Source organism: Ambystoma mexicanum, chromosome 14 (genome assembly GCF_040938575.1).
Source record: "Ambystoma mexicanum isolate Mex_15411 chromosome 14, UKY_AmexF1_1, whole genome shotgun sequence".
NCBI classification, from domain to species: Eukaryota; Metazoa; Chordata; class Amphibia; order Caudata; family Ambystomatidae; genus Ambystoma; species Ambystoma mexicanum.
This window is the reverse complement of record NC_090940.1, coordinates 431,404,082-431,428,161: the sequence shown is the minus strand read 5'-3', so window position 1 is coordinate 431,428,161 and position 24,080 is coordinate 431,404,082. Positions and strand designations below refer to the sequence as shown.

The 24,080-nt window shown below is 45.4% G+C and overlaps 1 protein-coding gene across 2 annotated transcripts in view; it reads right to left on the bottom strand.

Annotated features, from left to right (window-relative positions):
• The window catches only part of VSX2 (visual system homeobox 2), a 305,895-nt gene that overhangs the window by 133,522 nt on the left and 148,293 nt on the right, over positions 1–24,080 (bottom strand). For both annotated transcript variants that reach the window (XM_069637612.1, XM_069637613.1), the window contains exon 3: positions 18,774–18,897. In XM_069637612.1, coding sequence (XP_069493713.1) covers positions 18,774–18,897 — 124 coding nt within the window. The remainder of the gene's footprint in view (positions 1–18,773; positions 18,898–24,080) is intronic.

Genomic DNA, 24,080 nt, shown 5'->3' with positions numbered 1-24,080 from the left:
GGTGGTTCTTCCATGAGCAGTGCCTTTAGCCCCTCCCGAACGCTTCATCAGCGACCCAAACAAGTTTGCTGTATTTATGAACCAATGTCGCCTTCATTTCTTGTGCAGACCAGGAGCCTTTCTTAATGACCAAGCCAAAGTGGCGTTTGTACTCTCGTATTTAGGAGGTAGTGCGGCGGACTGGTCTATACCTTTGGTAAATCAAGATGACCCTTTATTCCGGAACTTTGGGAATTTCCAACATGAGATGGAGAAATTGTTTGCCCGTCTTACTCAAGGACAAGCTCTGGAAAACGAGTTATTGTCACTCAGACAAGGGAGTCAAGATCTATCAACCTATATTGCAACCTTCAATCGTCTCATAGCCCAGACCAACTGGCCAGAAGAGAAGAGGACTACACTCTTTTGCCGAGGGTTACGTGGAGAACTTAAGGATGTGTTGATAGACCTGATGGTGCAACTCGATCATAGGTTGCAGAATCGGAAAATGGATCGAGCTAGATCAGAGGGATGGTCAGTTTATGTACGACCTCGTGAGAATCAGACTAAACCACATGAACAATCTGAGCCAATGTAGATTGGTGGATTACAAAGTCCCCTTAGCAAAGCAGAAAGGGAAAAAAAAGACAACAGCAGCTTTGCTTATATTGTGGACAAGCAGGTCACTTCCTCAATGATTGCCCGGTAAAACCACCCAAGAAAACGGTTGGGGCAACAGACAAAACTGATGAAGAAGAAGAACAGAACTCTGGAAACGCCAATGCCCGGCAAGTGTAGGGGTCTGCTTGTCGAGCATGAAAAAGTAATCCGTACAGACCTCACATATAGTCCTTCCAGTGCTTTTGGTGAATCACAAGCAACCATCAAAAATACATGCCTTGGAGGCATATATTGATTGTGGAGCTGTGGGTAACTACATTGACCAATATTTGGCTCTCCGAATAGGCCTTCCTCTCCGACAGAAGCAGAAATCGGAAAACGGCACTGCTGTGGATGGTTCTCAGCTATCAGCCGGCCCGGTGACACAATAAACTGAGGAAGTCAAGTTTCTGTGTGAGGACGGGCTTCAAGAGGACATTACTTTCAATCTCATCAGTGCTCCTCAGTTCCAGACAATATTGGGAATGCCCTGGCTGGAGGCCCACAATCCTAGGATCGACTGGCGAAAATGAGTTCTGACATTTCCTCATGATTGTGCCGACACATGTTAAAAAAAAGATGACACCAATCTGAAACCAAAGAAAGGAATCGTGTTGGGCCTCATCAGCTCCTTACCGCTTGAATACCAAGATTACCAGGATGTCTTCAAAAAAGGGCAAGCTAACGTTCTGCCCCCGTACAGACCCTACGATTGTCAAATAGATCTTGTACCCAGAGCCCAGATCCCTTGCAGCCGAATTTATGCTCCGACAGAACAGGAAAATCAGCATCTTAGAATTTACCTGAATCAGTACCTGGTGAACGGTTTCATTTGCCCGTCCAAGTCACCTGCGTCCTCGGCCTTATTCTGCGTGCCTAAAAAGGAGGGGGATTTAAGAACTTACATCGACTATAGAGCCATCAATCAGATCACAGTAAAAAATCGATATCCTTTACCACTTATACCAGAGCTCCTGGACCAAGTGAAACATGCTCAAATCTACACAAAACTGGATTTAAGAGGAGCATACCATCTTGTAAGAGTAAAAGAGGGAGACAAGTGGAAAACGGCCTTCCGCACGAAGTACAGCCTTTTTGAATACCAGGTCATGCCCTTTGGGCTATGCAATGCCCCAGCGGAGTTCCAATTCTTTATGAATGATGTACTCTGTGAACTACTGGATGTTTGTTCTCTTGTTTACATTGACAACATTCTTATCTACTCAAATTCCATGGAAGAACATGTAGGCCAGGTCCAGGCAGTCTTAGAGAAGCTTCAACAACACCAATTGTATGCCAAGTTGGAAAAATGTTTTTTCCATGTAACTGAGGTCGAGGTTCTCGGGTTCATGCTCACACCACAAGGTGTACATATGGATACACGAAAGTTGGATGCAATCCTCCAATGGACCTCACCAACATCCACGAAAGGAGTGCAAAGCGTGCTCGGATTCCCCAACCTTTACCATCAGTTTATAACTGGGTTTTCACAAATTGTACATCCAATTACCTCCTTGTTAAAGAAACATCAAAAGTTCCGTTGGTCGACAGAAGCTGAAAAAGCCTTCCAGAAGCTGAAACTAGCATTCACTACAGCAGCAGTCCCTTGACACCCACGACCAGACCTACCTTACATAGTTCAGACAGATGCTTCAAAGATAGCCATGGGAGCAGTATTGTCACAACGAGACCCTGAAACAGGACAACTACACCCCGTCACATTCTCGTCTCTCAAATTTTCAGCCACTGAGTTGAACTATGCAACCACAGATAAGGAATTACTGGTGATTAAAGCAGCATTAAAGGCCTGGAGACATTATCTTCTTGGGACGAGACATACAATCACTGTCATCACGGACCACCGTAACTTGCAATACTTGAAAACCGCCAAAGCACAATCCTCGCGTCACCTTCGTTGGGCTCTCTTTTTCACGGAATACGATTTTATTATCACTTATAGACCTGGAGTACGCAATGGGAAAGCAGACGCTCTATCATGCATTAGTGAAGAAAAAGAGGCTTTTACAGCATCCAACCCCGTGGCCATAATTCCTGAGGAAAGGATTCAAACCAAAATAGCTGCCACCACGTGTGTGGAAGACCAAAGAACCAGTTTGCAATCCCCGATGGATCAATCAACACAACAGGAATGGCTGTTAAAAGGTGACCAGTACACCATCGAAGACAATCTACTGTATTTCCAAGGACGATTATATATCCAAGACCAAGAACTGCAAAAGCAAATCATCACAAATTGCCACGATTCATTAGTGGAAGAACACCCAGGAATAGCCAAAATTCAGGCTAATGTAAAACAAAACTACTGGTGGCCAACCTGATGAAAAGACATTGCCCAATTTATTGAAACCTCCGGTGTCTGTGCACAACACAAGTCTCAGAAACAGAACCCTGCTGGCTTAGTACATCCCCTAACAGTACAGCCAGCACCTTTGTATACCCTGTCGATGGACTTCATCTCGGATCTTCCACCCTGCAATGGATCCAACACCATATTAGTCGTTGTGGATTTAGTCTCCAAAATGGCCCATTTCATCCCTCTGAAGGGACTCCCAACTGCGTCAACTCTCGCTTCTGTGTTCCTAGAGCAAATTGTTTGATTGCATAGATTTCCATCAATATTAGTATCTGATCGTGGAACTCAATTTGTTTCTGCCTTTTCGAGAAAGTGTTGTACGATTGCCAAAATCGATCTCCGGTTGTCCACAAGCCATCACCCTCAAACTGATGGGCAAACTGAATGAACCAACCAAACTTTAGAGCAATATCTCAGGTGTATGTTGCAACAGTCCGAGGATTCTTGGAAAAATATACTCTGGATAGCTGAGTATGCATATAACAACTCTGTTCACACAAGCACAGGGCAAACTCCATTCTACATTCTGCATGGAAGACATCCGAGGACATCAGTATTTGATCCACCCAATACCATGGAAATGCCAGCCATAAAAAAACTTGCATGAAACCATCACTTAGGCTCTTAAGGAGGTGACAGAGCATCTGACCAAGGCTAAGGAAAGACAAAAAATGTTTGCTGATCGACATCGGAAGGAAGCTCCCGCCTACCAGATTGGAGAAAAGGTGTGGTTAGCATCAAAATATATTCCCTTGAAGGAGCCAAGAGCTTTCCGCCCAAGATACCTGGGCCCCTATACTATAAAGTCCATAATCAATCCTGTCGCCATGAAATTGGAGTTACCATCTCACATGAAAATTCACCCCGTATTTCATGACTCTTTACTCAAACCCATGAAATCCAATACACAGGTTAGTTCTCCACCAGAGCCCGAAGTAATAGATGGAGAACCAGAATATGAATTCAAATCCATCCTGGTTTGATCAAAATTGTATTACCGAATTGACTGGAAAGTTTACGGACCTCAATACCGAACTTGGGAACCCAGTGGACACGTCCATGCTCCGCATTTAATCAGACAGTTCCATCGCAATAATCCCACCAAACCTGGACCGGGAGGAGAACCACCCTTGAGAGGGGCCTTGAGGGGGAGTGCTGTCATGGTCTTGAAGTCAGGGGCACAGGCATGCAGGGGTCGCATGCACAGGAGACCTGGGTGCACACTATCCTGACTCTTTTGGCGCCAGGCTCATGAACAAAAGTAAACAAGAACATCCATTTAACACCAAAAAGCTTTTATTATGGACATAGCACTTCAGATGCATTAACCTTGAACATTCCATCCATTAAGCAGGATGCATTAACCTTGAACGTTCCATCCATTAAGCAGCCACAAGTGTATTCTTGGGTGTGGCTGCTAATGGATTGCCTTCGCACATGCTCACTCTCTAGGAGTGGTAGGGTGTGGCTGGTAAGCAGGCCCTAATGGGCGTGGCCACGATCTCAGCTATATAAGCTGCCCCGATCCTCAAGACAGACGCTTCGCGTTATTCTGCACTTGCAAGCAGAGAAACGCTCACCGTCGCCTGAGGTCAGACTTACCTTTGAAGATCCTGCTTCCTGGACATCCTGCTTCCTGCCAGCATACTTACCAACTGGCGGAAGCTGTTCTTACCTGTACATCTCTTTGGCGAACCAAGTATTCATCTTTACACTTTCCGGAACGCCGGAATCTTCATCTTGGCACCGCAGCACGACACGCTCCATCGTCGACAGCAGCACCTGCAAGGAAAAAAGAGAAGACAAGGTTAGACATCGAAAAAACAGTCAGTTTAAGGTTGCGCTTCACCATACTTCACGCTTTTCCTTAAACCATCACTTACCTGCTATCGAACTTTGCGGTAGCATCCATCTTCCATCCGGCCACGTCTCGCGTCTCACAGCTGCATTGAGGCCGCATTTCCTTCTAAGGGAAGAAAACAGAAGAGAGACATAATTGCGGGCATAAATAGGAGCAACATATAAAGACATTAAACAGAACGAACAGCATCACAAGAGCTCAAGAAAGACTTACCAATCATAAGGAGAAGCATAGTCGCAGCTGGACTGGACAAATCCTTATCAGGGCTCAGTGAAGGAACTAGATCCCATTTGACGCTCCCCTGCCAGATGTAGCAGGACAGAGAGCTTATCTTCCATAATTCACAGGAGCAGTATCACCACGTACCATCACTCACAGCTTTTCTACTGAGGGAGAGGCCTGAAGGGGGTGATTCAAATTCAGGGAAGGCTGCAACCGTGCCCCAACGCCTCCGCAGAGACCAGGTGAGCCCTTGGTGTCATCTTCGACTCCACCCTCTCCTTCTCTACTCCCATCTCTGACGGTTACATGTCTTCATATTGCAGTAGTTTATAAAGAATGCCCATATATTAAATCTTTTATCTTGAAAACCTTTATCATGAATGCATTTTTTTTGGGGGGTTGTCCCTGCCCAAACCCCCATTTCCCAGCCCTAAAAACCCATCCTGGCTGTTTCCCAAAAATATTTAACCCTTTACCGCACCCTAAACACATTCACTATAAAGATTTTCAAGATAAAAGATTCGATACATGGGCATTCAATATATAGGATTCCATATAAACACTGTATACCATCTCTGACATCTCTAAGAAGTCAAACTATCAACTTCACCTCCTCAGAGGTATTCTGCCTTTTCTCACTTTCCCCCAGAAGCTAAATGTCTCCATAGCTCTGGTCCTCTCTAGGCTGGACTATTGCAACAGCCTCTTTCTTAATCTTCCTGCCTCTACTCTTCCACCTTTACAACTTATCCAGAACAGGACTGCAAGAGTTGCCCTTGGCCTCAAGCCCAGGGATCGTATTTCTTCAGCTCTGAAATCTCTTCACTGGCTCCCTGTGTCTGCAAGGATCAACTTCAAGACTCTCTGCATTGTCCACAAGGCTTTCTGGGGCATAGGACCGCTCGACCTCCAACTTTCTCTTCCAAAACATCTTCCTTCTTGAGCTCTGCGCTCACTCACCACCAACTCTCTGAGGGTCAGACTCTTCTCCAAGCAGAGAGCTGTGGGCAGATCTATCTCCTCAACTGGGGCCTCCATCTGGAACAGCCTCCCTGCCTCTCTCAAAGTTGAGCAGAACCACCTCTTTTTTCGGAATCAACTAAAGACCTTGCTTTTCGCTTCCGCTTTCTCTCTTCCACTCCCCTGCTTATGCACCTGACTGCTCCACGCACTGGTCATCCTCTGAGCTTGGACCCAGACTCCTGCATGTCCAGTTGCCCTTGCATTGTCTTCGGGCACCCCAGCACTTAAGGGTCTCTGTATCTGCAACCCTACAATCCCTTCTCTCTGCACTTATGAGCCACCCGCTGGCTGCACTTGTGAGTTAACTGCACTCCCCTCTTCCTCTCCCCCCTGGCACTTCTCCCATTCCCTCTTCCCCGTACTTGCGCAATCTGAATGACACAAGGCCTAGTAAGACTGTTATTTTGTCCTGCCTAGTTTCCCCGTCCTTGTCTTGTCACGCCTAGAAACACTTGTGTACAGGCGCGTTATAAATGCCACATCATATCATATCACAACCCATTTTACTGATGGCCTTTGCTATAATTCTACATCTTGTACTGTCACTTTGTTTCCTGCCCTTAAGTAATGATGATTGATGTCTCTTCTAGTGATGTTACTAGATATGCAATTTAGGGGGCCCTGCTCATTTTTTGCGGTGCAGGACCTCCTAAATCCAACGATCGATTTGACCCTACGGAAATATATACCAGGCTATGGGGTTGCTCCTGCACTGCACTGCCTATTTGCTGAAATTCCCCCACCTGTACGGAGGCTGCTCTGAGAATTCAGGCGGTGCCTAAAACCTCTGAGAGTCTGGGAGGAACTATGCTCTTTTCAGTTAGACTGATTGGGCATGTTGACCCATAGCATTGGGGCAGGATTTGTATTTCCATTTAGCATCTGAGAGATGTTTCTGAGCCAATCAAATGGGTTGGAATGTGGGCATTATAGATCAGCAAAGGGCACAGCCTGAGCCATCCCGTTTGCTTGGTGTGGTCTCCACTACATTATTAACTTTAATTTGTCTGCTTCCTCACTCCTCTTACTGCTCCCCATGCCCACCTTTTCTGCCACATACATTTCTTCCTCAGATCCTCTAGCTAACCCTCCTGCACTTACACCTTTTTAATTTGGGCTATTGCCTATATGCCTAAACTATTGCATTAGAGTACACATAGGGAGAAATGTCATATGAGGAGGGACATAAAGCTTGTAGGTGTTGCTTGGGTGTGAGCCCACCCATTGACTGTGCATGGCCATACTTATCCCTAAAGCCATTTCCACCTACCTCATCATGGGAACTCTTTGTCCTTGCTTTATTTACCATCAAACTTTGCACTCAATTTGCCTGCCTGTGTATTTTCAAAACAGTCTTCTAAAAGTTAATGGCCCTCATTACGACCCTTGCGGAAATCAACCGACCGGACCGCCATAGCGTAAATAGCGTTTCCGCCATTGCACGATGGAGCAAAGTGCGGCTCATTCCGACCCATCGGGCACGAGCACCACGCCATGGCGGAAGTGCAAAGTCCGCGATGGCGGAAATGACCCCAAAACGGCCAACACCGCCGCCGTACGGCGCCCTAGGTGCAATACCGCCACCCATCTCAGCGGACACCGCAGTGAGCGCCAACCGGAAAGTACGGTGACCGTAAATATACGGAAACGGAAGTAAAAGCATGGTCCCGGAACGGGAAACATCCCGCCGTACACCTATAAAACCACAAATTCCACACAACCATTAAAAATACTACCCTGAGACACATCCCAACCCGTCATCCACCCTAGTGAAACCAAGAAAAATGGGAAAAGTAGCGAAGAAAGCGTGCGTCCGCAAGCGGCAGGTCCACTTCTCCCGTGAGGAACTCACGGTGCTCACGGAGACCCTCCAGGAGAATGCTGCCGTCGTCTTCTCCACGCAAATGACCAGGACGGCACTTGCGAACAAGAAGGCCATATGGGCCCTGGTGGCACAGCGGGTAAGTGCGGTGGGGACCGCACCCCGCAACCCACAGCAATGCAGAAAGCGATGGGACGACCTGCGGATACGCGTCCGTAGCATACTTTCTGCCAACCGCAACATTGCCACAGCTACCGGGGGAGGATCGGAATCACCCATCAAGTTGACCCCCTGGGAAGAAATCTGTGCCTCCACCATCGGAATGGAGAGCATAGAGGGAGTCGGAGGGATGGAGAAAGGAGTGCAGACATCCGAAGAATCAGGTAGGTGTCCCAGAGAAAACAATGCCAAAACCACAATGTCCAATCATGTGAAGTACCACGTGCCCACATAGTGCAACAGGAACACATGTCCAGGAGAACGTCCACATACATAGGCCTGATAGAACACTTTAAAACTCACATCAAATACATAAATAATTAAAAATCCTAAAAACACCCTCTACACGTGCAGCAGGCACACCCTAACTGCAGGCTGCCAAACAACTGCACCCTCACTCCACACACAAATGAAACCACCTCCAAGGCCCCGACCCAAATCACCCTCAGGTACCACCCCAATGCATGAGATACATTGCCATTCCAATTCCCACAGACCCATTAATAACGCTCGCCCTCCTTTACTCCACCACAGGGTCCGATCCAAACGACGAGCTCCAGGACACCCCTACCAGCACACCTGCAAAGAGGGCCAAGACCAACGGCCAAAGACCCTCCACCTCAGCTGCACGCATCAAGACACGGCAGCAGCACAAATCAAGTGACAGCACACAGGAGGGAACTCCAACAGGCACCCCAGCAGCCAGCATGCCCACAACACCACCACCACAGGTCCCCCCAATGGATGCCACAGTAGGCACTGCTTCTGGTGGCAGCAGCACCATAGGTGATACTGCATTGATGGCAGCATGCTCCGACACAGAAAACGGGGATGTCGAAGTTAGATCCATCCATGACCTGTCTCAATCCCCCTGTCTGTTCCATCCCGTACACCATGAGGATACCACGCAGGGGCACCCACAAGACGACGACTGGCCATCCCCCACAAGCCCTGTGGCAAGGCAACATGAGGTGATCAGCCCCTCTGTGACACCACCGCAAATGGCCATGGCCCAGCAGAGGCAACAGTCCCTCAACCAGGTGATCGTGCAACAGCAGCAACTGGCCACGCTCCTCAAGGACCATGCTGATGAATGTGGGGGTACCAAGGCAGCCATAGAAACATCAACTGAGACACTTAGGGCAGAAATGGAGAGAAGTACAGAGACACTAAGGGCACAAATGGAGAGTAGCACCGAGAGCCTGAGAGTACAAATGGAGAGAAGCACCGAGAGCCTGAGGGGGGAACTGCATGCGACGTCCAAAGACGTATGTGCCGAACTTGCCGCAGTGCGCCATGTGCTTACTGAGCTCTCACAAACCCTTAGGGACATGCATGGACGTGAGCAGGCAGAGACATCATCCGTCACAAGTTCCGTCCAGGGCAGCCCCCAACGTAGATCTGGGAGGAACCTGCGCTCCACAGGCAGGGGTGCCCCTGATACCCGCAGAGGGGGCTTGCAATAGCGACAGGCCACTGACAATGAGCATCTTTGGACACTGGTGTTCGGGGGGGAGGTAGGAGGGTGGAGGGGGTGTGTTGGGCTCACTTGGGTGGCGGGTCGATAGGGTGTCTAACATGATATCACATATGCCATAAACAATGCACGATCATGCAATGAGATGTGTGGACATTGATCTTTGTGTACGAGGCCATTATAGGCGTACAGTCCATATTGTGCATGTAGAGACACACACAGTGCCACGAGTCCCGTGTCCATGTATCAGCCACCAGGCGTGAGCGCTAGAAGCATGCATCTATGAGATGCTGACGAATGTCACAGCCCTCCTGTGCCTCGCAGAATCCTTGAGGTGCTGCCACATCCCCACCCTCATCATGACCATCATCAGGTGCTTGCAGTTCTGCGTCAGGGGGCATGGGCACATTTCTACGTACGCACATGTTGTGTAGCATGACACATGCCATGACCATCTTTGCAACCTTCACATGGCGGTACAGGAGTGCCCCGCCAGACCTGCTGAGGCAGCGGAAACAAGTCTTCAGTAGGCCGAATGTCTGTTCTATGACTACACGGGTACGTGAGTGGGCATGGTTGTAGTCCTCCTCATGCTGGTCCCGTGGGTTCCGGACTGGTGTGAGGAGCCATCTCTTCAGTGGATACCCGGCATCACCTGTATGTGGACAAGAAAGGAATTTTGAGGAATGCCATTGCTACGTACGCACCCCCCCCCCCTTTCTGCCAGGTCATTGCCGCATCACATACCCCACATCATCATGCATTAAATGAGACTCACCGAGTAGCCAGGATCTGTTCCCTGCGTGTCGCTCCATGTAGCGTGGTATAGTAGAGTTCCTCAAGACCATAGAATCATGGGTTGATCCAGGGAATCGGGCACAACAATGTGTAATGATCCTGTTGGAGTCACACACCATTTGTACATTCAGGGAATGAAATTGTTTTCGGTTGCGGTACTGGGCCTCCATGGCATGTGGGACGACCAATTCCACATGGGTGCAGTCGATGGCACCAATGCAACCCGGTATGCCGGCAAGTGCATGGAATCCCACTTTTGTGTTGGTAATTTCCTGCTCTGAGCGTGGTAGAGAGATGTAGTCGTCTGCGTGCTTCAGGAGGGCATCGAGCACTTGCAATAGTGTCCGTGAGAACAGTGGCTGTGATATGCCATGCAACTGTCCGACTGTGTGCTGGTAGGTGCCTGTGGCCAGGAAGTGGAGTACAGACACCACCTTCAGTAGGGGTGGGATGGCGGTTGGGCTATCTATCATGCTGACAAGGTCAGCCTGTGTCATGTCCACAATGGCGGTTATGGTGTCCCGGTCCAAACGGTAGAGGGTGTGGATCTGCTCATCAGTGAGGTTGAACCGATGTGCTCGGAGGCGTGGGATTGCGGGCTGCCTGCGTGGTGGTAGTGGCTGTGCTGGCGGCCCTTGCTGGCCCTGCCTTGGCCTCCTCCTCCTCCTGCGTCTCCGCCGTGCGGCCGGTTGTAGTTGGTGTTCGTCTTCCTCTTGAAGTTGGAGTACTTGCAGTGCTATCAGGTCCCCCAGGGCCAACATGGCTAGTCCTGCCGGTAGCATTTCGGAGTGGGTGTGGTTGTGGGAGGAGACTGGGCGTGCAATTTATGTGTTTTCAGGCTGTATGGCCTCCACCTGTGGTGATTCATTCCACCTGTGCAAGCTGCACTCCCCTTTGGGCGAGCACGTCCCGCACACAACGCTGCAATTCGACGAATGGCATCTTGCTATTGCAATCATGTATTTGTACCCGATGGCAGTGTAACATTGGTTGATATGTTCATTCGGCTATGGTCCCATTGTTTCACATACTATCTTTGCAGTCGCGAACAGACTTGTGAAGGGTCAGTGGAACGTAGTACTCGAGTAACGGTGGACCCTCATGCAACACTGTACCGAGCTACACCGACGGGCGGGGCGTCCCATTTGTGAGTGAAGGCAGTTGCCATTTTCACACACAGCCGCACTAGATGGATTAATTTGTGATTTCAAGCGGCCACAGATGCCTTTTCGACGTGATGTTGCAAATGAGGAATTCGAAGGGCGGCGCTTTCGGCTTTCAGCTAGCGGCGAGGAGATGCCCACAGGTCTGACTGCAAATATAACGTTCTATTGTTCAATGTCCTTGGGACAGGGGCCATGGCGAGGATGCAATGATTGATATGAATAGTTTGGGATGCGCAATGGCGACGTGGGCGATGAGGCCGGACGTTCCCAAATACTTGTTACTTCACAACACTGGAATTACGGGCTAGGGCACAGTGGATTTAGCAGGCTGCATAACGCACAGACTCAATGGAAATTTCACATGTTATGTGAGTATGGAAACAGGCGTTTTCTTTACGGGATGAGGGAATGATGTATGGATGCATGGACAGATGATTTGATACAGAGTTTGCCATGTACAGGGCTTCTTGGAATCTATCCGCCTCCCCTGCGCTATGTGATGCAGGGCTGACATAGTGGGACCATCGTCTATCTGGCCTTGTTGAGCCCTCCCTGTCTCGACGCGCCTTCAGACACTTGTGTCTATGCACGTTACCAATCCCATCAGATGGATTCTGTTTTAACAGACGCATGCACAGGTACACTCGTTTGTGATAGTGTTTTCACCTCGATATAGATAGTTATGATTCGCAAGTGGTTTTTGGGTGGTGATGATCCTTTGGAGTGGGCTAGCATGCATATGGCTGTGGATTTGGTGTGATCATTGAAGTGAGTAATTCAAATGTAGTTCTGATGGCCATACTATTCTTTTTCATTTCATTTGGTTGACAGGTATCTCCTCCCCTTTTGCCACTGCCATCTGTATACCACTCCTGTAGATGGATTTTACTCCCGACACCTGCTGCTTCGTGTTAATCAGTGGACCAGCATTACGATCTTATGGGACGATCGCCAATGGCCCACATGCCCTTACGCAGTACTAGTGGCTAGGAGCAACATTTCGGTCTTTCAGCTGGACTAGTGCCTCCCTATTGGGACGGCCCTGCGGTTCTAGGCGCTTCCATGTTGCCTTTTCGTACGGGAATGTAGCACCTGTGTACCATGAAGGAACAGGGCGTCACACAAGAAGTAGCTGGTCATTTATTGCGGATGCAGCCCACAATAATGAAATATGTTTTGGAGTTCATGGCCTAATGGCTGTATGGGCTTGGAGAATTTGTTGTGCATTAAATTTCTATTCGGATATGAACCGTGTAGCGTTCTTCTTTGCAAGTGATGTGGCATATTACTATTTGGGGAGCGATGTATTGTGAGGAGATCTGCATTGGGTTCCAGCTTCGGGGTATAGTTGCGTGGTACTGTGCTGGGCGCGTTTGCCTACGAAGCCCAGTGAGGTCAGGGATAAGGGCTGCCATTATGACTGTTTTGATGTTGTCATGCTCAGGGGCGGGGGATTAGCTTTTGTGTAACAGATGCCGGTCAGCCAGTTGGATTGGTGGAATGATGTGATTATCGGAATGTTGCTGGTCACAGGTGCCTGTGTTTGCGTGCGTTTCTTGGTGGGAGACTGAGGTCATGTCCATTTGTATAGCTTCTGTATTCGTGCCATCTGTGCCCTGCAGCTCCCATTGGGCCCTCTTGAGATTCATTTGTTCGTTGGCAGGCATGGATGACTAGTACATTTCACTGGTTGCATTGTGTGACTTCATTGCACCTACGGGGGGTTGTACAATGTGGCCAGGGAGCGGTGTACAAGCACTCAGTAGGGCCGTTTACGGTTGGTTCGCGATGCCGTACTTCTCACCATGGCGGAATGGTACTTTCCGCCGTGCTTGATGGCGTTAGGTGCATGTCCGCTAGGGTCGGAATTCGCGTACCGTTGCGCCATGGTGGTAATTACAGTTTGGCATGGCGCGCGCGCGCGTACTTGGTGCAGTTAGCGTTGGCGTTCACTACGGTGTCGCTAATGGCATCGTACTTTGCGGTGACGGGTCATGATCGCACCGAGCGCTATTCGATGGCGGTATTGCATTTCCGCCATCGTTTTTCGATTTCCGCCAGGGTCGTAATGAGGCCCAATGACTTAATTGGAGTTGTAAACATGCTACTGGCGTAATAAAAATGTCTTAGCAAGGTCTGCCTTCAGTCACTCAATTTATAAGCACTATGTGTCCTTCACTGAAGCCCTGTGAAAAACAAGCATTGGCAAAGCCAACCGTTTTGGCTAGTGGATAAGTCTTAGGCATTTGTCAGGCACTGCTATTAAATGCCAAGGTAGTCGCACCAATTTTCAGCTGCTACCATTGATGGCCAGCTAATACAATTACGGCAGTGCCTGGCAAGTGCAGTTCCCATGCCTAAACAAAAGCACATACTGTTGGCATTGGCAATGTGTGTTTCTTTTGTTCATGTTTCCCCGCTTGCGCATTTGACACACCACTTTTCCTTTGCACAGCCTGATTACCTGCACAAGAGCCAACATACACTTCCTCCCTTGCTGCTGCCAGTTACTGGAGTTGCTTGGGCAGATCAGAGCTCTGCCCCACTGGAGAATGAAAAACTATTTGCTGTGCCCTGCTATGCTGTATTATGAATCTTACGGTGCATCATGCATGCTTTGTCATTTTATGCTAAAATAGAGGGCCTGTTTAGGGCCAGTAATTTGTAATCAGTTTTTCGGGACCCAGCTTCTGAGTGTCCAGTGACACTTCTTAGAATCTCCAAGTGTAGCACAACTCAGACTTATGTTTGGAAGTTGAGACTTGGATTTTTAGGGAGTCAAAAACAGTTTTATTTATTTATTTATTTATTTGTTTATTTATTTATTTATAATATGTTCACAGCCATTACTGGCTTTACATATACAGACATTGTTTACAACACATCATAACACACATGCTTCATTAGTTAAAATCTACATACAAAAATAAACATACAATAAATACAATAAATACAATAAATAATAAAGTGTTTTAATTTCAAGCTGGTGCATTTTTAGCTAAAAAGGAATATATTTTAATTTTAAAAAAAGAGGTTGCTTTCTTGACATTTAAACTTGTGTGTAGCGTGTGTCACTGTTTGGAAGAAACAACACACACGCATATGGTGTGATCTTAACACTTTCATTCTGGAGTGCAAAGTGGGATGAGCACTGTGCCTAGAGCAGAGGTCTTCAAACTGTGGGGCGCGCCTGCCCAGTAGGGCACGGCCGCATCCCAGTGGGGGCGTTAGAGCCCAGCATGAAATGTAAAAAAAAAGTTTTTTCTTTTTTTTAGATTGGAGGAAATGTGAAGGGGCAGCTCACATGGTCAGACTGGACCATAAAACGGTCATAGGCACCAATGAAAAAATGGCCAGCAGTTGCAAATGGATATTCAGTCCTTTAGTCACAGACTGTTTGAATAGTATCCAAGTGGTTGTTTTTTGTTCAACTGTAAACAAATTGTGATATTTAAAGAATATTTATTCAGCAACAATGGTCAAAACTACTAGCTGCATAGGAGCCGAGAAGCCAGCTCAGTGAAACACTGAGCACTCCCTCTGCTGCTTTTTCCAGCTGAGGGAATGCTCGTGGGCTGGCTGAACTGTCAAAGGGAAACACTGTTTGCCTTTGACAGTTCATTTCCCCAGCCGCACATGATCACTGAGCCATGCAACGCTGGGGGTGTTTTGCTTCGCCAGCCTTGCATAGCTCATTGGAAATGCTGGCTGGGACACTGCATGTATCTATGTGCGAGGGGGTGCTCCTGCGCCTCCTCGCACATACGGGCAGAGCAACCTGGAGCGGAGCATTTTAGCAACCACGAGCAGGCCCCTGCAGAAGGTACGTTTGTGGCGATTTATTTTTTATTTAAATGTATATGGATGTGTGTATGCTTGTGTTATGGGACTGCAGTGGCAGCAGGATGGGCAGCAGCACTGGGATAGTGGTGGGAGTAGGGTGGGGAGAGCCCAGGGTCTGTACTGGGAGTAGGGTGCGGTGACCGCACGCAAAAGTTCATAGCGATTTCTACATACTGTCCATCTGGCACTTTTGGAGGGGCCTGGCCTGCCCAAACATTTCTCAGGGGGGCTCAGGCCAAAAAAGGTTGAAGACCACTGGCCTAGAGGCAACCGCCCCAGCCATGCTCTCAGTTAGGGCCAAAGTTACGGTCCGGATTCTGACGCCCACTCATAGGCTCCCTATCACAAATCCCCCACTTGCATGGAGGGCACAGTTACCTGGCACACCCCTGATTGCCAGTGCACTCTAGCAAAGGGCATCCTGCTTTCTCTAATTTTAGATGTGCCATAGCCTTGGGAAGAGCCTATCAGGTTCAAGCTGCCAGTGAACGCACATCTCTCACGGAGGAACACTGCATGACTGCGTGCTTTAGAACTACATTGAAAACACTATTGTTGTAGGTGCCTGTGAGTCCTTTTTGCACTTTGGTACATCAGGAGCTGACTGACATTCCAATTTGGTCTGGAGATTCATTTGAATCTTTGAAGATTGCTTTAGTGCAGGAAGCCCAGAACTACAGATAGCCCCCTGCCAGTGCACGAAGCCCAGATCTGCAGATACCGCCCTGCCAGTGCATGAAGTCCAGATCTGCAGCTAGCTCCTTGCCGGTGCATGAAGCCCAGATCTGCAGATAGCCCCCTGCCAGTGCATGAAGCCCAGATCTGCAGATCCCTGCCCGTGCACAAAGCCCAGATCTCCAGAGAGCTCCCTGCTGGTGCCTGAAGCAGATCTGCAGATAGCTCCCTGCCAGTGCATGAAGCAGATCGGCAGATAGCTCCCTGTCGGTGCATGAATCCCAGATCTCCAGATAGCTCCTTTCCGGTGCATGAAGCAGATCTGCAGATAGCTCCCTGCTGGTGCATGAATCCCAGATCTGCAGATAGCTCCTTGCCGGTGCATCAAGCCCAGATCTGCAGATGGCTCCCGGCCGTTGCATGAATCCCAGATCTGCAGATAGCTCCCTGCCAGTGCACGAGGCCCAGATCTGCAGATACCTCCCTGCGAGTGCATGAAGCCCAGATCTGCAGATAGCTCCCTGCTGGTGCATGAAGTGCAGATCTGCAGGTAGCTCCATGCCAGTGCACAAAGACCCGATCTGCAGATAGCGCCCTACCAGTACATGAAGCACAGATCCGCAGATAACTCCCTGCCCGTGCATGAATCCCAGATCTACAGATAGCTCCCTACCGGTGCATGAAGCCCAGATCTGCAGATAGCCCCCTGCCGGTGCATGAAGGTCAGATCTGCAGATAGCTCCCTGCCAGTGCATGAAGCACAGATCTGCAGATAGCTTCCTGCTTTTTTTCATCCCATGAAGGTAAAAAGGGCAATTACCATAGATATTTGAATCATCTTTCAGGAGGCAAGGCAAAAGTTGGGAAATCTACCTTTCTCGTGGATTCCCTAGGTTCATTTGCAAATTTTTTCCAGCAAATATCAAATTGTGGGTTTATTTTCTATCAAAATGTAGTTTGCGACTTTTGTTACGAGTGTAACAAGTGCTCACTCTGCCACTTTGTTTATTGAGTTTTTTTAGAAATTCTCCAGAAAAGGTTACTATGCCAATTTTTAAAGCTACAACAAACAAACGATGTAAAAGATATCTTGCAAAAATTGTAAAATGCACAATTAAGTCAAATAAATTAAAAAAAATAAAAAATATGCTATTTTAGCAAGTAGCAAGAAACTCCCATTATCACTAGAAAAGATGAGTTTGAACATTTTAATTCCTGTTTGACTACCAGTGTGGTGTATTTGAGGAAGTTCTGCACATGCTTGTCTGAATGAAATGGCTAATTATCAAAGATATTATAACTGAACAGAAATTATCTTTTGTATAAAGGATCTGAAATCACGCACAGCTAGGCATTTTAAGGATGTCAAAATACAATTTATTAGATACAATTCTTGATACTTGAGGGAGTGATCACACAAAAAAAAAACTAAAACAATGGACCGCTTTTTTGGGATTCACAGGCTTTTGTATCGTTTTCCAGAAGGCATGATATTTCAGCTACCTTATAAGTACACTTAATCCTGAAAATCATTGCTTTAAGGTGGGCATTGTTTGAGATCATCTAGGAAAAGGAGCTATTTCAATTCTATTGTCTACCTCCACCCAGGGGAGGATGAAGTACAGTTTGCATGTGTTCAAGGTAGTAGTTAATAGAATAGACACTCTAATTGAATGCATAAATGTCAGCTTCTGACTTTGGCATACTACCTACACAATGCTGATTGGTCATACATGACTTGCTACTGAAATCCATCAGGTGATTAAGTGAAATGTACAAATGAAGGTTTTGACATTGATTTATTTTTTAAATCCCTGACAGTTATCTTGAATTTAAACCTCTGTGAAATTCACAGCAAATTTGTTTTTTGTTTGATTCACACTAGTGTATACGACAAAGCGGAGTACCTGAAACACATTGCGCTTAGTTGAAAAATGTAATTGTGAATTAGGTTTAGAACAATTAATAGAACAATTTGGTCACGACATGTTAAGGAAAGTAACTAATAGTTTAAGATGGAATCACATGATTACAATGACTGACTACTAAATATGATGTATGGATTCACTAAAAGACATTTTTGCTTGAAGATCATTGTGAATCAAATACTTGTTTTGAAGAATATGGGATAATTATTCAGTAATTAATGAGTGTTTATCCCATTAAAGCATTGATGAAAAAGATAACAGTCATGATGAATATAGTGCTGGTGTCTGTGATGATGATGAAGGTAACAGACATAATATTCCAACTGTGGTGACTGTGACGAGGATGAGGACAGCCTTGATCACTGTGGCCATGGTGACCACCATGACCGCTCTGTTGTTGGTGACTGAGATTTTGTTGCATCTAGTGATGATGCCTGTGAGTCGATGAGGAAGAAGGCAGGCTTAAAGTATATGCTGATAGTAGTGTATTGTGATGCAGACATCCCTGATGTGCATGTTGGCTGTGACTGGAAATTATTAGAAAGGTGACAGATATGATTTCTATACGAACTTTGAAATGATATGAAAGGTGATATTCTCTAGGGGTGACTATAATGGTGCCAAGCATGGTGATAGCACTAATGGCTATGTTGTTGACTATGGTGATTAAGCAAATAAAAGCATGAGTCATGGTGGTGATTGTAGTAAAGAATCATGTATTTGTACCTGTATCCTGTCCTCTGGAAGCTCTGTTTTCATGGCTAGCATCTCTCTGGCATACACGTCGGGGTAATGTGCCTCGTTGAAGGCCTTCTCCAGCTCCTCCAGCTGGTACGAGGTGAAGATTGTTCTGAAGACATCAATATTCATTAGTAGAAGAAAAATAAAACCGACCCACAATTCAACCAACAAAAGATTTCCTCAATTGTCCCCCAGAAAGGCACCCATTCATGACAGGTTCCATGAATGAGCCAAGGACCTAGGTGAAATCGAGACCCCATTAGTGCGAGCCTGTGCCTGCAGAGTGAATTAGGCCTGTAACACATGTTCAAGACCAAGAAGAAAAGTGAGGGCTAGGCTCCACTGGTTGAAGAAATCTTTCCATCACCCTAGTCGTTGAACCTTGTAAGTCGCTCTGAGACCCTCTGTGAGGGCCAGTGCTGAACAATCAGTTAAATAAAATAATAAATAAAATAGTCATTGACGAAATCAGAAGACAAGCCAAACAGGACTAATGGGGAAATTACTTGGCTCTGGATTGGTCTCTCTAAACCATGCTCTCCCCCTTGTTCGTATTCCTCTCCCCCCTCTCTCTTTTTTATCTATACTGTGATATCCCTGCATACTCTCTTTTCTCTGTTTGGCATGGATCTATAATACAGGGAAGCTGCAATAGTTACATGCAAACCTGAACATAATTTCCTTATTCGTCTAGTTGTAACACCAATGTTCAGGTGTGTCTTGTGGTAAAGAGTGCACAACAATTGACATGATTTAATCTGTTTTGCTGTTTCCTAGAAAAATGAGAGTCCATGTTTAAGCTCTTGCAAGTTTGGAATAGGGTGATTACTTCCAAACACCACTACAGTTCACGTTAAATAAAACATTCTAAAATCTGAGAATTGTTTAAATTTGATCGGCGGTAACCACCCCCCTTGTTATACAGTTGTGGTATCACAATGCCTGCAATTAAATAGTGGCATGCTTAGCTTTCCAGATTACTTTGTACTGAGCTTTATTTCTCTGATAATTTAATCACTAATTGACAATGAGATATGTATAGATGTGTTTTTGTTTACTGCCCTGTTGAAGCTTGTTCTATGTGAGTAGGAATGCTGCATGTTGAAATTTATTTTAAAATACAACGCCACGCTTGAAAGGTACTTCTAATAATCTGCAGAAAATATTTATTGGCAGTAATTACAAGCTGAATATGTGTGTTGTTTTAGGAACAATGCAAATAGTGCATTTGTTCTTCAGATCTTTTGAATCAGAACACACGGGAAATCAAGAATTTAAGATGGTACAGCCATGTGTTACAAGGAATAACCATTCCCCCTACTTCACCTAAATGGGATATTTCTGTGACCTTCTAAATAAACCTGGACTTCATCCTCATTCCTTTATTTAATCACTGAATTCCTAAGTGACTTGAAATGACTGTATATAATGTGCTGTAGTAGATAAATAATGGAATATGTAATGCCATTATTAATAAGTTCTGTTTCACATTTATTTTATTTGAATTTTGTCTGGCCTTACCCAGAGGGTCTCGGAGCATTTTAAAATGTTCAAAAGGGAAGAGATGAAAAGGAAGATACAATATTTTCAGGACATGAGAGGAAGATCAAGACAAGAGGAAGGCAGGACATGTCGTCTGGCTGTATTAGGTTTGGGGAAAGAGCAAGGGATTTAGGCTTTTTTCAGAAAGTTATATGGGAGGATGTTGTGTGGATTTGGAGATGTAGGGTGCTCTATACTCTGGATGTCCACTTGGTAGATGCTTGTTTTTTCATGTTTGACTGGTTTTATTTTGGGTCAAGCCCATAAAAACCAACATGTAAATATAAGTACAACAGTTAACAAATGTCATTAATCAATATAAAATACATGAGAACTATATAAAATCAATCCCATTTGAAACAAGTATTTATATATACACATATATACATATATATATATATTTATCCACCACAAACTCTTGCTGATGCGGTGCATTAGCCTGCGCCTAACGTGTGCTCTAGCTTGGCCGCAAGAAAGGCCAGTAATAATACTCACACAAACGTTCAACCTCCAAGTACCATTTGTTGTAATTCAGCAGTGAACTCCCGGGTGAACATAATAATGCTAGAGCACTCAGTCTTATAAGGTGCAAAACAGCTTAATTTTATTTTCTCATAAAATCAACATATAAAACATGTTAAAAGGCAACATGGTCCTACTGAACAGTTGATGTAGTCCTGCCGTGTCACATTACGCCACACGATCCAACCCTACCTCGGGGACTTCTTCAGATGAAATTACCAATTTGTTATTGTAGGATGTTTTTTATTTCCACACTCCTTCGATTCAGCTGGTATACCTAGTCACATTACTTATTTAAATCAGGTCCAATAATGATGTAAAAACTGGCTGCCATTTTATAATATATAGTAGTTAGTATATACTAGCTAGACATTCGGTTTGTGCCCATATTATTCTTTTACAAGCACCATTAAAAACCAAAAGAAACAGCAACAAACTAATGCAGTGATGTCATATCTGCCCATGTGGGCTGTTTGGTGTACATTACACCTCTCATTGTCTTATTGGTGCTCATAATTAGAATTGAGCCAAAGTGGGCTAAATTAAAGTGCCATGTGCTTATATCAAAGTGCTAATATTCCTTTGTTCCTATTATCAGGCCCTAGTAGGCTAAAGTGCAACAGACTCAAAGTGCCAAGTGCTCAATTTCAAAGGAAAAAAACACATCTAGCAATGATTTCATCAAGTGACAAAATGGCAATACAATTGAAATGTAGTAATTTTTTTAAGTACAAGTCTTTCTCAATAAACTTTGAACGCTTGTATAAAAAAATCTAAACATATTCTGGAGTAAACTTTCCAGGCATGCGCCTGCACATGCAAAATTTCAGATTTCTACATTAGCGGCTTCATGGTTAAACATTTGTTTTACTTTTATCACATTTGAACAGCTTTTAACATGGGGTTTTGGGAAATAAAATGTCAGCCCAAATATCTCAAAATTGGCAGCGTCGCAGACGAACATTTTTGAAAATTCGACTTTGCTAATTTTGGAATATTAACATTTCAAATATATCTATATATGCCACATGCATAGAATTAATGCTCCTTTTTCATACACTCTCTACACAAAGCTTATGGAATAAATGTACACTTTCAATATGAACTATCCACAGAGCATATATGTTTTACGATAGTTACATTACACAATTAATATCTCCTTCAAACTCACATTAAAGGCAAGTCTCAGCTGACTTTAATGTGAGTTTTAAGCGTATGAATTGATTTTGATTTCAGTTTTAAGGCGATGGACTACCTGTCCACTTTTCATACAGACTGTACACAGAGCGTGCACCTACAAGACATGCTCATACAACAAACACCCTTACAACACACACAATCTAATGACACACACTCATAACACGTGCTCCTATGACACATGCTCTTATGACACGTGCTGCTATAACAAGCGCTCCGACAACACACACTCCTTTGGCACGTGCACCTACTACTCATGCGCCTACTGCACATAACATATTGACATGCGGCAGGTGCTCTCAGATGCACCTATATCCCATGCACCTTTGACACATGCACCTACAACACATGCTCTTACCACACACACCCTAACAACACACATTTATTGCACACTCTTCCAACACACACTCTAATGACACATGCTCCTGTAACACGCGCACTCACTACACCTGCACCTACTGAACATAATATCTGGACATACTACACATGCTTTCATATGCATCTACAACACATGCGCCTATAACACACGCACCTACAAAACACACTCCTACCACACACACTACTACAACACACGCTCCTACCACACAAGCTCCTACCACACACGCTCTTACAATACACACTCTTATGATGCAATCCTACATCATTCTCTCCTACAACACATAGTTCTACAACACAAACTCATGCACCAACAACATGCACTGCAATCACATACATAGAGTGTATGGGTTTTAGAGTTTGTATATTGCAAAATTAACATCTCCTAAAAACCCCCATCAAAAGAAAGTCACAGCTTTCCAGAGTGAATGTGTGTTTTATAATACGTACCTTACAAAATGAACATCTCCTAAACACCCACATTAAAGGCAATTCTCAGCTGACTTTAACGTGAGTTTTAAGGTGATGGAATAAATTGGCACTTTCAATATGAACAGTGCACAGAGCGTATGAGTTGACTTTGATGTAAGGTGTAAGGTGATAGAATAAATGTACACTTTTCATACAAACTGTACACAGAGCGTGCACCTACAACACATGCTTCTATGACACACGCTCCTACCACATACAACCTTATGACACACACTTACTGCACACTCTTACAACACACACTGCAATGACCCAGGCTCATATAACATGCAGACCTACTACACCTGCACCTACCAATTTTAGGATGTACAGTCTTACAACACAGAAACTTTCAACACATGCAATTAAAATACATATACTTACACCATGTGCTGTTATGCAACATGCTCTTATGCTAACGCACACTTATAATACATGCTCTTACAACACAGGCATTATAACAGCAATCAATTAAAATGTAACTGTAAAAAATGAGATTATTCAAAGAAAAATTACAATAAAGTTAGGATTAAATAACAAAAAAACATAATGGGCCTCATTACGACCCTGGCGGTAAGGGGTTTACGCCAGCGTTAGCTGCGCCGACCCCTTACCGCCAATTACGAGGTCCCTTAGCGCCATGGCGCTTTTAACACCTGCTTTTAGCAGGTGTTAAAATCCATGGCGCTAAGGGACCATGGAGTTAATTACGCCACCGTAATTTACGGTGGCGTAATTAACGCCTTCCCCACTTCCATTATGCCCTATGGGGCAAAAATGGGAATGGGGAAGGGTAAATGGGGATTGGGGACTTACCGCCCCGCCTAGGTCGGAATGGGGCGGTAAGTCCGCCTACCACCATGGCGTAAACGTAGTTTACGCCATGGTGGTAAAGTCACGGCCCAGGCGGTAATTTACCGCCTGGGTCGTAATGAGGCCCAATGTCTACAAACATCAGCAATGATAAAGTTAAGGTAACAACATAATAAACTTTATCCAAAAATAAAAAAAATATTATATTGAAATCAAATATGGAAAAAATAACTCACCCATACATTTAAAAGCATCTAAAACAATTATAACAATTTCACATATCAAAACAAGTAATTGTATACATTCTCAAATCATTCAAAAGTAAATTAAATGTACACCAGTAATACATGTTAAGGAAAGTATAAGATATGCTTC